The sequence below is a fragment of the Leuciscus leuciscus genome (genome assembly GCF_965113295.1).
Source record: "Leuciscus leuciscus genome assembly, chromosome: 13".
Taxonomy (NCBI): domain Eukaryota; kingdom Metazoa; phylum Chordata; class Actinopteri; order Cypriniformes; family Leuciscidae; genus Leuciscus; species Leuciscus leuciscus.
The window spans coordinates 24,377,219-24,389,862 of NC_138737.1; the positions used below are offsets into that span (position 1 = coordinate 24,377,219).

The 12,644-nt window shown below is 37.8% G+C and overlaps 1 protein-coding gene across 7 annotated transcripts in view; it reads left to right on the top strand.

Annotated features, from left to right (window-relative positions):
- The window catches only part of iqsec2b (IQ motif and Sec7 domain ArfGEF 2b), a 79,864-nt gene extending 71,441 nt beyond the window's left edge, over window positions 1–8,423 (top strand). For 3 of the 7 annotated variants that reach the window (XM_082189400.1, XM_082189401.1, XM_082189403.1), the window contains 5 exons: window positions 1,188–1,287; window positions 3,992–4,153; window positions 4,450–4,647; window positions 5,448–5,518; window positions 7,060–8,423. In XM_082189400.1, coding sequence (XP_082045526.1) covers window positions 1,188–1,287; window positions 3,992–4,153; window positions 4,450–4,647; window positions 5,448–5,518; window positions 7,060–8,289 — 1,761 coding nt within the window. In that variant the 3' untranslated portion in view covers window positions 8,290–8,423. The remainder of the gene's footprint in view (window positions 1–1,187; window positions 1,288–3,991; window positions 4,154–4,449; window positions 4,648–5,447; window positions 5,519–7,059) is intronic. The other 4 variants (XM_082189402.1, XM_082189404.1, XM_082189405.1 and 1 more) reach the window with 4 other exon arrangements.
- Window positions 8,424–12,644: the final 4,221 nt, after the last annotated feature.

A 12,644-nucleotide genomic window follows, 5' to 3' on the forward strand; every position in this document is an offset into this window, starting at 1 on the left:
TTTAACCAAGGAAACGGGGCGTTAGAGCAGGGGTGAGCTGGGAGTCGCCAGTCAATTGCGTCATATCCGCGTTACCCTTGGTTTCCGCTCGTACTGCGTGGAGTCCTGGACAAATGCGGAAGTTGTAACGTTAGCGTCTATCAAGCTACTACAAACTTTAGCTTGTTTCTTGCAGTCGTTATGGTACACAATTATTCTTTACCGATTGCAGCTGGTTCTGTCGACAAAGCATGCTTAATTTTATATTTTCCAAATGTAGCATTCGGTAATAGTTATGTTTATGTAAGGAAAGTATTATTGCTTTAGATTTGTGTTTAGTTTAAACATTGTTTATCACGTCTGGTGTTTATGGCCATGTAAATAAACATAGCATGTGTTATACATAAAGATTAATCAGTATTTTGGCAAATGATGTGGGCATGTTCGAATGTACTTTTACAACAATTGTTTAGAACACGTAAAACTGCGCAGCGTTATCACAACAACGAATTCAACAAATACAGTAACATCTATGATAACCAATGTTAAACCTTACTTTTCTTGTGGTTAATTCATTTTAATGAAATAAAAGTGTGATGAGGTTTAAGAGCCAGGAAGGAAGAAGACAGGGATCGGCGTGACTGGGACTCGTACTTTATTAAAATAAAGCAAAACAAACAAAAGCCGCGCACAACGCGCATTCACCGTGGCAACCGCGACGGCACAAAACAGTTCAAAAATGAGAGCTCGGATCCACCGGTTTTCTTCCTCTGCGTCCAGTTTTCTCTCCAGTCTCTCTCTCGTTCCAGCGCGGCTTATAAGCGGTCTCTCCACGCCAATAATACTGCAGTAAGACACAGGTTCGTCATTTGCACTTGACCTACTTGCTCGTCTCTTCTCTCTCCCATCACAGACCGCGCTGAGCCACGCCCCCCTCGCCACAAAAAGCATGTTATTAAACGCAACATTTATAAAAATAGAACTTAGCCTCATCCATGAACATGATTTTTCGATTCCCCTCTGACTGATTTACATCCACGGTGGAGTCTAAAACGACAGTTCCCATCATTCCACGCTCCTTCACATCGTCATCAAGCTACGCCGTTGTTGTTGTTTGGAATGTAGCGCCCTCTAGCGGCAAAAAAATTATTGCATATTGTACCTTTAAAATGCTTAGTGGTTATTTTTCTTTGTTATTATATTTCCAGGTTACAAAGATCTTTCAGAAGAAGAAAACCTCCGTAACATACAGTTTCAGACAGTCCTTCCCTCTTGTGGAGATGCAGGTTCACATGTTCCAGAACTCCTGTAAGATTTTAAGTTAATTTTTGTCTTTCTTATAAACACATTTCAAAAGTTTTCAAATTTTCAAAATTTACATTTCAAAATGTTGGGGTCAATACGATTTTTTGTGTTTTTGAAAAAGGTTTCTAATGCTCACCCAGACTGCATTTATGTGCTCAAAAATATAGTAATATTGTGAAATATTATTGTAATTTTGAATAGCTGCATTCCATTTTATTATATTTAAAAATATTATTAATTTTTGTGATGCCAAAGCTGAATTTTTATCATTACTTCAGTTTCACATGATCTTTCAGAAATCATTCTAATATGCTGATTTGGTTCTCAAGAAGCATTTATTATTATTATCATTATCAATGTTGAAAACAGTTGTGCTTCTTAAATATTTTGAAGGAAACAATACTACATTTTTTCAGGAATCTTTGATGAATATAAAGTTTAAAAAACAGCATTTATTTGAAATAGAACATTATAAATGTCTTTACTGTTTTTCATCAGTTTAATATGTCCTTGCTCGTACTGACCCCAAACTTTTGATAAAAAAAAATTGAATATATGTGTCATATTAAAAATTCCCAGGCTTAGTTTAGAGTTTTCTTAAAAAGCTGTAAATTATTATAATCAACAGAGTTCAGTTCCAATGGCCATGGAAAACCTGGAAAAAAAATGTCAGGGAATTTTAATATTGTTATAGTTAGACCAGCAAAAGTCATGGAAATTTCTATAGTGAATATTCATTTTTCTGCTTCTCTAAAATCATCACTTAAACCTATATTTAAAGGACAAGTTCGGTATTTTAGCGAAAATAAACCTAAAATTCTCGGGACAGCAGCATGTGTCCAAATTTTAATCTTAACCGTTCTATTTCATCAGATACGATCTGTAAACAGGGCTTTAAGTGTAAAATACCGAACTTGTCCTTTAAAGTGGTCGTGACATGGATTTTTAAATTATTTTATTATGTTCCATGACGTTAACTTATAGGGGCGGTTTCCCGAACAGAGATTAAGCCTAATCCTAGACTAAAATTGCCCTTTAAACCAGATTAACAGAAATCTGCTTTCTCTGTCAAGGCTTTAAATAGTCCTAGATTTAGTTTAGTCCAGAGTTTAATAAGCTGATTTCCTGGAGGAAGACTAGAGTTACTCCAGGACTAAATCGAGGCTTAAATTAAACCTACCGGAGGCAGGTTTAACTTCAGATTAACATTGTGTTTCAAAGTGGACACGTGTACTACTTGGATACACACACACACACACACACACACACACACACACACACACACACACACACACACACACACACACACACACACACATATATATATATATACACACTACCGTTCAAAAGTTTGGGGTCAGTAAGAATTTTAATTTTATTTTTGGGGGGAAGAAATGAAATAAATCAATACTTTAATTCATCAAGGATGAGTTAAACTGATCAAAAGTTACAGTAAAGACATTTATAATGTTAGAAAATATTCTATTTTAAATAAATGCTGTTCTTTTGAACTTTCTATTCATCAAAGAATTTTGAAAAAAAATTGTACACAACTGTTTTCAACATTGATAATAATAATGAATGTTTCTTGAGCATCAAATCATCATATTAGAATGATTTCTGAAGGATCATGTGACACTGAAAACTGGAGTAATGATGCTGAAAATTCAGCTTTGATCACAAGAATAAATTACAGTTTAAAATATATTAAAATAGAAAACAGTCATTTTAAATTGTCATAATATTTCACAATATTACTGTTTTCTTTTTATTATTGTTTTTTATCAAATAAATGCAGCCTTGGTGAGCAGAAGAGACTTCTTTTAAAAAAAAATTTAAAACCACAAACCTTTTGAATGGTAGTGTATATATATATATTACAAAACAGACTTCCAGCATTTATTTTATTTTATTCCATAGCTGGTGTGCAGCTTATTTAGCTTGTTTAAAAATAATTTGATCTTGTTTAGTAATTTTTTTTTTTTTTTGATTGCGTCTTTTTCTGATTCCATTGTTTCCTTGGATTTGCTTCTCAGTTCCATGCAATTTTGAGCTTTTCTTGGTTCATTCCATGTTTTATAGGCAACCTCTATCATGCTAATTCAGATTAGCACAGTTGGTTTTAAATTAATCTGGTTTATTTTAGTTCAGGACTCCATAGTCCAGGTGTAACTAATCCTTACTTAATCTGTGTTACAGAAAGCCATTTTTTAAGACACGATTAACTATTCTAGATTAAGGCCTACTCCTGGCTTAATTTAAACCCTGTCCGGGAAACCGCCCCATAATGTTTAAATGTTTACAAAAACATTTGTCTGTTTTTATTTACAGACAAAGCATTATGAAATCATTTACTTATGGTTTGTGATGCATGCAGCTGCTGTCAGATCCAATATTAGTAGCTTCATCTTTCAACAAAAGATTCTTTGCAAACTCTCCATTACTCTTTGGACGCCATAGATCGACCGCTATATCAAATCAAGCTGTTTTTGGAACTTGATTAAATAAATGCTTTGTTTACAACGAGGAGGTCTTTTTAAGCTATGAAACTTGCAAGATGTTTTGATGGTACAAAGACCTCTAATATGTCAAAAGATCAAGGCAAATTTGATTTCTCATGTCATGACCCCTTTACTTTTTTTTTGAATGTGACATTGTTATTTGTGAACCCTGAATAAACATTATCTTTTTCTCTCTCCACCCTCAGACTATCCTCATGGTGTCAAATTAGCATCAGCCATCCCGGGCGGTGAGCATAAAGTTTTGATTGTGTTCACGGCCCCTAGTCAACAGGACCGCACACGGTTCGTCAGTGATCTGAGGGAGAGCATTGCTGAGGTGCAGGAAATGGAGAAATACAGAGTAGAGTGTGAGTACAGCACCCTCTGCTGCTCTCATAACTCAACTACACTTTATTCTGGCCCTCGTCTGGTGGTTAACTACTACAACATTAACATCATTGATTTACAATGACCCTATCTGGTCACCAGAATGATGACTCATAGAAAACACATAGTAAACAAGACAAAAATAGCTCATTGTTAACAACTTGCTTTTAGTATGTGTACAGATAAATTACTTGATGCTGGAAACATTGTGCCTGGTTAGGAAAAGGTCTTAGACTGGATAGTCCTCTGATGATATTTGTTCTTTCTCCTCCTGCAGCTGAATTGGAGAAGCAGAAGGGAGTAATGCGGCCCAGCCTGCTCACCAACAGCATGATGGCAGGAGGAGTGGGTGGAGTCAAGAATGAAGTGGTGAATGGCACAATGGGAAGGCCTAGTTTGGATGATAACTATTCACCAGGAGAGGGCCTCAAACGCACTGCTCTCAGCTCCTCACTGAGGGACCTGTCTGAATCAGGTGAGACTCTTTACTGTGACTGACAGCCAATTTAATTATGGCCGTTTAATACCATTCTACATTAGGGCAAAATATAAAATATTGAAGGAAATGTTTACCCAAAAATAAAAATTATGTCAAAATTTACTCACCGTCATGTTGTTCCAAACATGTACTATTTTCTTTCTCCCGTGGAACACAAAAGAGGATATTTTAAAGAATGTTGGTAAATAAACAGTATCGGTTCCCATTGACTTCCATTGTATGGACAAAAAATACAATTGAAGTCAATAGGACCCGAAACTGTTTGGTTATCAACACTCTTCAAAATATCTTCTTTTGTGTTCAGAGGAAGAAAGACATTTTTGGGTGGACTATCCCTTTAAACGTACATATAACATATACAACGTTTTTTGTCAAAACACTTTTTAAAAATACTGGATTTTTTTTTGTATGATTCTTTTTATTTTTCCTTATGTCTTTATTATAGGGCTTATTTTAGGCTAAATTGTAATTTTAGGTTGAGATATTCTTCAAAATCAAGAATAATCAAAAAAAATTGACGACACCAACAAGAAAGTAAACATTATGTTAACACTACAGTTGTCAAAATGTACCGACTTTGGTAAAGCGTCACAATTTAAAAATTTCAGTACCGACTTGGTACCGAAGTCTGACCGAATTTTAGTCTGACAACTCTAGTTAACACTGATTGTCATTGTATTACACTCAGTCACTCACTCACCCTCTCTCACACACATACACACACACACACACACACACACTGCAGTTGTGACTGACATCTGCTAACTGGGTAACAGGGAAACGTGGCCGCAGAAACAGCGTTGGTTCCCTTGACAGTACAATGGAAGTAAGTCTGAGTGAAGCAGAGGTCTGTATCTTTAGCTTTAGTCCCCAAACCCAAACCACCCGCATGCCTGCCTGGAATCCCCACAAAACATGGCGCCATCCTGCATGTGTCCTTACCATAGACACAGAGCCATGTGTGTGCATCTTGTGTGACCATGTGTGGTCCGTGGAATGTTAATGTACACGTGACTGAGGCTATGAATCAATAACATCAGTCATTCAGACTCCCTGTGAAGATTTGCAGTCATTCGGGACATCGTTGAATATCTTGTAGAGTTTACTCTGGGACATCTGGACTAGAAGAAATCTTATTGACCCGGAATTAATTCTGCATGACATTGATATTCTATACAGTAGAAACATATAAATTTAGTTCATGTTTGTTTTTTTACTTCTCTAGTCATTATTGTATGGTTGCATTGTGCTTTTGTAATGTGGTTTGTGTAGATGTTTGGTATTTGAAATGTTATGCATGGACTAGTGGTTGTATGAGATCAGTTCTCTTCATTTTTATACTAAGTCCTGCATTTTATTAAGTGTCCCTCACAAATCAAGTCAAATATGTAATAAAATTGACCCTTTTTTACTCGTTCAGTACACATATACACACACAGTCCTAAAACTGATGATTTACACATGAAACAGCATTGATCTCACTGACAGCTTCTGTAATAGCGATGAATGACAGCAGATTGGATGCCACTTCCTGGTTCGGTATAAAATAGGCAATAGATATTAAAAAAGCAATAGGCAAAATGTATTTATCAATCAATCACAAATAAGCTGCATCATTACACAGTTTCATTTTGTTTATATATCTGCATTTTTATTAACTGACTGTTTTTGATTATCACATTTTTAATTATTTAACCTATACATCCAATATTGATAATCAATTGCTGATCAGCTTTTCTAACCATTTATCCATTTCATAGTTGATTTATTGATTGCTTAATTTTTCAAGTGACGATTGATTTGAACCTACATTAAATTAATTACCGTTTCAACTTTCTGAAGTCTTTCAAATAAGACAAGTGACCTTGACTTTGATTACATGTCCACCAATCAAGTTCTACCTCCTTTTTAATCTCATTTGAATAATCTGTTTTACTCATCTGATTACAGAAGTAGAATGGTTTACAAATGCTGTTTCATCTTAAATTTTATAGCAACTAAACAGATGAGTAATTTCTTGGAAGCATAGGTTTTGACCATTACACAAAACAGAAATAATATTCCAAGTTACCAATATAGCAAAATTGGCGTTATAAGCATTCGGGACACATAATAGACAGTTGGGCGCATGTGTTTGTGTAATAATGTTCTGAATTATGATGCGGACAGAATATTGTTTCTCTACCCTAATCAACTCACCCTTGTTTTTCCTCCCCATCGAAACCACCTTTCTCTCTGTATCCTTTTGCTATATTTTCTTTCTCTCTCTTGTTTATTGCCCACATTCCTGCTCCACTTTGCACACCTTCTCTTCTCTCTCAAACACTTGTTTTTGGCTTTGCTGTCCTCCTTTTTTTTCCTCCTTTCCCCCCACTCTCTTTGTCTTAGGGTTCCATCATTAGCAGTCCACGGCCTCACCAGCGTTATCCAGTAGCCACTGTGCTCCCGGGATGCTATGGAGCAGAAGATTACCGGCCTCACCGCCCCATCCTGAGCCCCGGAGTGGGGGTGGGGGGTGGGCCGGGGCAGCAACACACACCTGCGGTGACTGGCGCTGGGCCAGTCTCCAGCAGCACCGAGAGAGGAACGACTGGAATGGGGACTGGGAGCAACAACAACAACACCGGTTCCTTCCTGGGCTCCCTTTTTGGGGGCAAGCGATCCAAAGCGCCGGGTCCTATTATCCCCCCGGGGCCACCTTACCCCGCCCCTGTGGCCCCACCGACTACAGGAGGGCCACCGCCTCTGTCCCCGTCCTCGCTGTGCCCGGGGGAGGGCGGGGGTCCTTCCAAGATCCAGGCCCTGCACGCCCAGTACTGCCATACTACCAGCAACAATGTCAGTGGACAGCCTCCACCCCCGTACTACCACCACCACCGCTTCCATACACAGACCGTACCTACATCTGGGCCGCCGGCCCTCCATACTCTTCAGCGGGTCACCTTACCTCGACGACCACTCCCCAACCCCTCCGCGCACTCCCCGTACCAGCCGATCTCCCAGCATACTTTGCAGGGTCGCTACGGGAGCATGGGCAACATGGGCTCCGGCCACCCTCCCCCCCTTTCTCCTCACTCCCCACTCTCCCCTCATCCGCAGTTTGCTCTGTTCCACACGCAGCCCACACACTCGGCCAGAGGCGGCATCAGCAAGCCCCCTCTCACCCTGTCGCACTCTCAGCCGCACCCGCACGCACACTCCCACACCCACCCCGTGCATGTGCACACGCCGCACCCGGGCTCCCACCCCGTGCACCAACCTCACTTCGTCTTCGCCAGCCCTCCGCCCCCGCCCTTCCCTGCTCCAACTCAGCCGCCTCCAGTCTCCGCGTCCGGCACTGTCCACCACGGGCCGCCGGCCGCCCAGTATCTGCCCCAGTATCCTCCGTTGGGCTCTATTCCCCCTCCCCCCCCCCACTCCCCTTTACCCCCCCCTTCCTCCCCCCTTACCCCTCTTACGCCTCTCTCCCCTCTCCCCCCCCAGCACCAAGGCCCACCTTCCCAAGCCGGGGGTCAGCAAGGGCCCTCGCCGGCCCAGAGTGGAGCCGCACCTGGGGGGACGGGCACAGTCGAACGCGCCAAATCCAAACCTACCAACCGAATCAGCACGGTAGTGTGAGCCGGGGGAAGTCGCGAGGCTGGGGGACGCTGAAGGGTCCTTTGGTAATCGGAGGGGGGACCGCTGCGAGGGTGGAGGAGGCAGGCAGCGGCAGGGCCAAATCTGATAATAATGCCAGTGGGAAAAAGAAACGCAGCCTGCTAAGACTCTGCTACTTTCACCTGCGCTTCCCACAAGTGTGATCGAAGGGACTTACCGAGGCAAAACTGCCACAGATAGTTGAAGACTCTTAGGTAGATTTGTGCTGTGGGAAATATACTAGACAACAACAAAGAAAAACAATTAGGACACTTTACTTTCAGTTTAGCTGATGTAGATGGGTTTGACTGCCAAATGACTTCTTGGCTTCTTCTTCTTCTTAAATTCCATATTCAGACAAGAAATAACCTACTAAAGCATGTAAAAGACACGTGGACATGCACACACAAACTCGAACATAAAATTGTCCACAGTCTTGTTTTTAGTTGCGTAGAGCCATAAAGTTAGGGTAAAATGGTTGCATTTGCATTCATCATCGCAGGCATTGGAGAAACTGTACCTTGTTTGACCTGGGAACCTGTTTAGGAAATGTGAAGACCAGAGAGCATACAAATAACTTTGTGCTGGACAGATCAAAGCACAGTATGTTCAGTGATTTCATACATTCCAGTAATCATGTTAAGCATTAGTCGCTTTAGCATTCGCAAGATGCAATAATCTTTTCACTAAATTGATGTCCAGCTTCTACTTACTAAATAATTTTAAATGCTCTATTGCTCTTTTTGTATACATCTATAACATTGACATATATGAGTGTTAATAGAGATAAATCCACAAAGCAAATATCTTACACCTGGTATGATTGTTTAAAGTAAGTCAGTATTGGCCTGACCTCTTCCACTAGTCAGCTGTTAAAAGCCTTGTATGTGGATGTGCTGTTTGTAATCATCCTAGAATCACTTTCAGAATTATTACCATGTGTAAAATTACATGGAATTTTCACACAAAATAATATTTCAGTAATGTTAAATATATATATAAATATATATCAGTCAAATAATATATCAGTAACATTTTATCTATAAACTTAATTTCTACAGTTGCACCAATACCATATTTCAGAAAAAGAAATATAAATTTATACACAAATGAGAAAACAATTAGTAAATTTCATAATTTGATCTGTAATGAGCTTGTTTTGGTAAATTATTTTTATAAATTTTGTTTTTTTATGTTAAATCCAAAGTATTGTGCCTAAAATCTAAACATTTTCTCATGGCAGCATTACTTTCTATTAATCCAGTTTGACAGTCATTTAATTTTTTAAGAATCCCGAAGGGCTTGAATGAATTTCAAAGGATGTTGACTCACATTACAGTAAAAATCATTGAGCCAATTTGTGTACATTATCGTCCATGTCTAAATTCTTAGCACATTTCTAGTAAAGTTCCAGTAAATTTGTCAAGGCCCAGAATGTGAAAACAAAAGGCATCAAATGCACTTTATAAATGAATGTGTTTTCTGAACTTTATTAAATTAATATATCTCCATAATCCATTAAAAATAAACATTACACTTTTCCCACGTTAAGTATTTTTACCTATGAGGGCTAGTGACGTATGAAGGAAACATTCCATGAAAGATTGTTGCCAGTCTTCACATCTGAATTGTCTGTATTTGGTTTCCATTGGTTCCTCATTAATACTGCCAACCATTCTTTACCAAGGTGTTTTTGATTAGTTTATGCTGTTATGAATGTTTGCTATGAATTTCAATTTTAATGAATATAACTATTCTTATGTTATGTTATGAAACTAAATTTGACAAAATACAATAGATACTTGTAAATAGGAAATGTTTTCTCATGCTTTGGCATTCAGCGGTGAAGTGTCAAGGATGTGTTTTATTGTTATTGATGATTTTTATGGACAAACACACTTGTCTTTACAAGTGTCTTTGAATGTCAGAGACTTCGTATGGGTATTATTTAATTATAATTTTTTTTAAACAGAAGTTGTGTACCGGTCATGATGGTTTTGATTCAGCTTTATGTGCATCTGATTTTTGGTTAGGGCTAAAAAATGACCTATTCTGACAATATAGCACCATACGTCAGTCATACTTCAATAACATTCCTCTTTTTTCCTCTGTATGATTAATGAAGGAGAGGAGGAAGATGAAGGAATCTGTATAAATAAATTATCACATTAATACAAGGATTTCAGTTTACCTGTACGAGAAATCAAGGTAATTTATCCTTAAGTAAGGCCTTAGTGTAAGTACTGCTTGAAGTTTCTGTTTGTGTGGATGCATAACGTGATCTCAAGTGCTGTTATATATTTCTGGACTGGGCTTAATGCAGATGCTCAGTATTATTTGTCTTGATGTGATGCTCAGTTATTGTGTGTAAGATATTTATTCCCTTTGCTACCTTTTCAAATCGCCATCTCTTTCTATGTGCTCCTGCATATGCTATTTACATATGATCAGCACTGCACAGTAATAATAATAGGACAGTATGGTGGAAAATGGGGCTCCATTTACATATATTCCATGGCCGGATATCAATATGAGATGGGACAGAATATAAAGATTAGAAATATCTAACGTATTAATTGCATTTACTTTTATTTCAAGATTTTCATGATATTTTTCATTAACTGTCTGTCATTCCGCTGTGAATTTTCTTGCACGAGTATGTCTGTGTTTACTGAGCTCTGTAACAAACTGTAAATAGACTGTGATTTAATATTGACAATGAGACAGGGAAAGTGTCAAGTGTGTGTGTGTGTGTGTGTGTGTGTGTGTGTGTGTGTGTGTGTGTGTGTGTGTGTGTGTGTGTGTGTGTGTGTGTGTGTGTGTGTGTGTGTGTGTGTGTGTGTGTGTGTGTGTGTGTGTGTGTGTGTGTGTGTGTGTGTGTGTGTGTGTGTGGGGAGATGGCATTAAATGTAGATGATCATTGCATATTTATTTTGATCCAAGAAAATTAAATTTATCTGTAAACTTGTACAAGTGTGTATGTCAAAGCAGATTGAAGTGTAATTTTGAAAAAGGTATATGAAGTCATCTTATTTGTGTACAGATAATATATGAAATTAAGCAAATTCGGAGAGATGTGAATATTTATTGCCTAACATTATGAATAAAAATATATAAAGTGTCCTGACACAACTTGCTGTTGTTGTGTCTTTTTTTTTTTTTCATATATTTTGAACTGCATAATAATTCAGTTCAAAATAAGAATAATATTATGCCCAATATAATGCCCAAGAATTATTAATGCAGAATAATTCACCCCAAAATGTAAATAATGTTGGTCGATGACTTTCTTCTGTCGAACACAATAGGGACTGACAGCCTCAGTCACCATTCACTTTCATTGCCTTTTTTCCCCATAAAACTAAAGCAAATGGTGACTAAGAGTGCAACAACATGAGGGTAAGTTATGAAAGATTTCCATTTTTGGGTGAACTATCCCTTTAAGACTGGATTAATATATTCAATCTGACTCACCATTAAAATTCCAGGACACACAAATTGTCAAGTTTTTTCGTTTAAGCACTTGAACTAGAATTATTACTCCCTCTAATCACTGTGTAATGAGAACTGTCGAACAAAGCAATTCTACTGAACATATTCAATTGTTGTTAAAATTATATTTCCACAGTTCTATAATTTCATTGATACATTTAAGTTGTAGATGGGCAAATATTGTTCTACAGACCTGATCTTACATAGATAGCATATCTTACATAACTATTTATCAAAACAGTAAAAACATATTTAAAAAATAATAATATTCATATTGTGCATAACCTATGCTAATTAATAGTACATTTTTATTAATATAATTATTATAGTAATTATAGTCATTGTTATTATTAAAGTATGCAACAGAAATTAAATACATTATGGGAGACAAATAAAATTTTGGAGAAAAAAATTGCCTATGTAGTTTGGGTAATAAACATAATTTGGATTATGTTCTAAATCTGATACAATTTATAGCTACTGCATTATCTATAATGGGAAATCAAGAAAATTCCACCCAACCCACAAACTGAAATGAGTAAATGATGACATAATTTATTTTGGGTTATTTCGATGTTTTGTCACTAGTTGTCGCTATCCGATTTGTTTTTCGCATACATCGCTTGACCTCTTCTGCGCAAATTTTACGCACTGGAACTACTTCTCCAAGAAAGAGGTGAAATATCACTCCGCGTCACGTACGCTCGTCTACCTGCATCACTTGTACAACACACAACTATTCACAATTCGACATTATAAAATATATAGTCCACTTTTAAAGTACTTGTGAAACCAGCAGGCATTTGCCGTTGTATCCAGGACGATAATTTACGTGCTTCTGTATT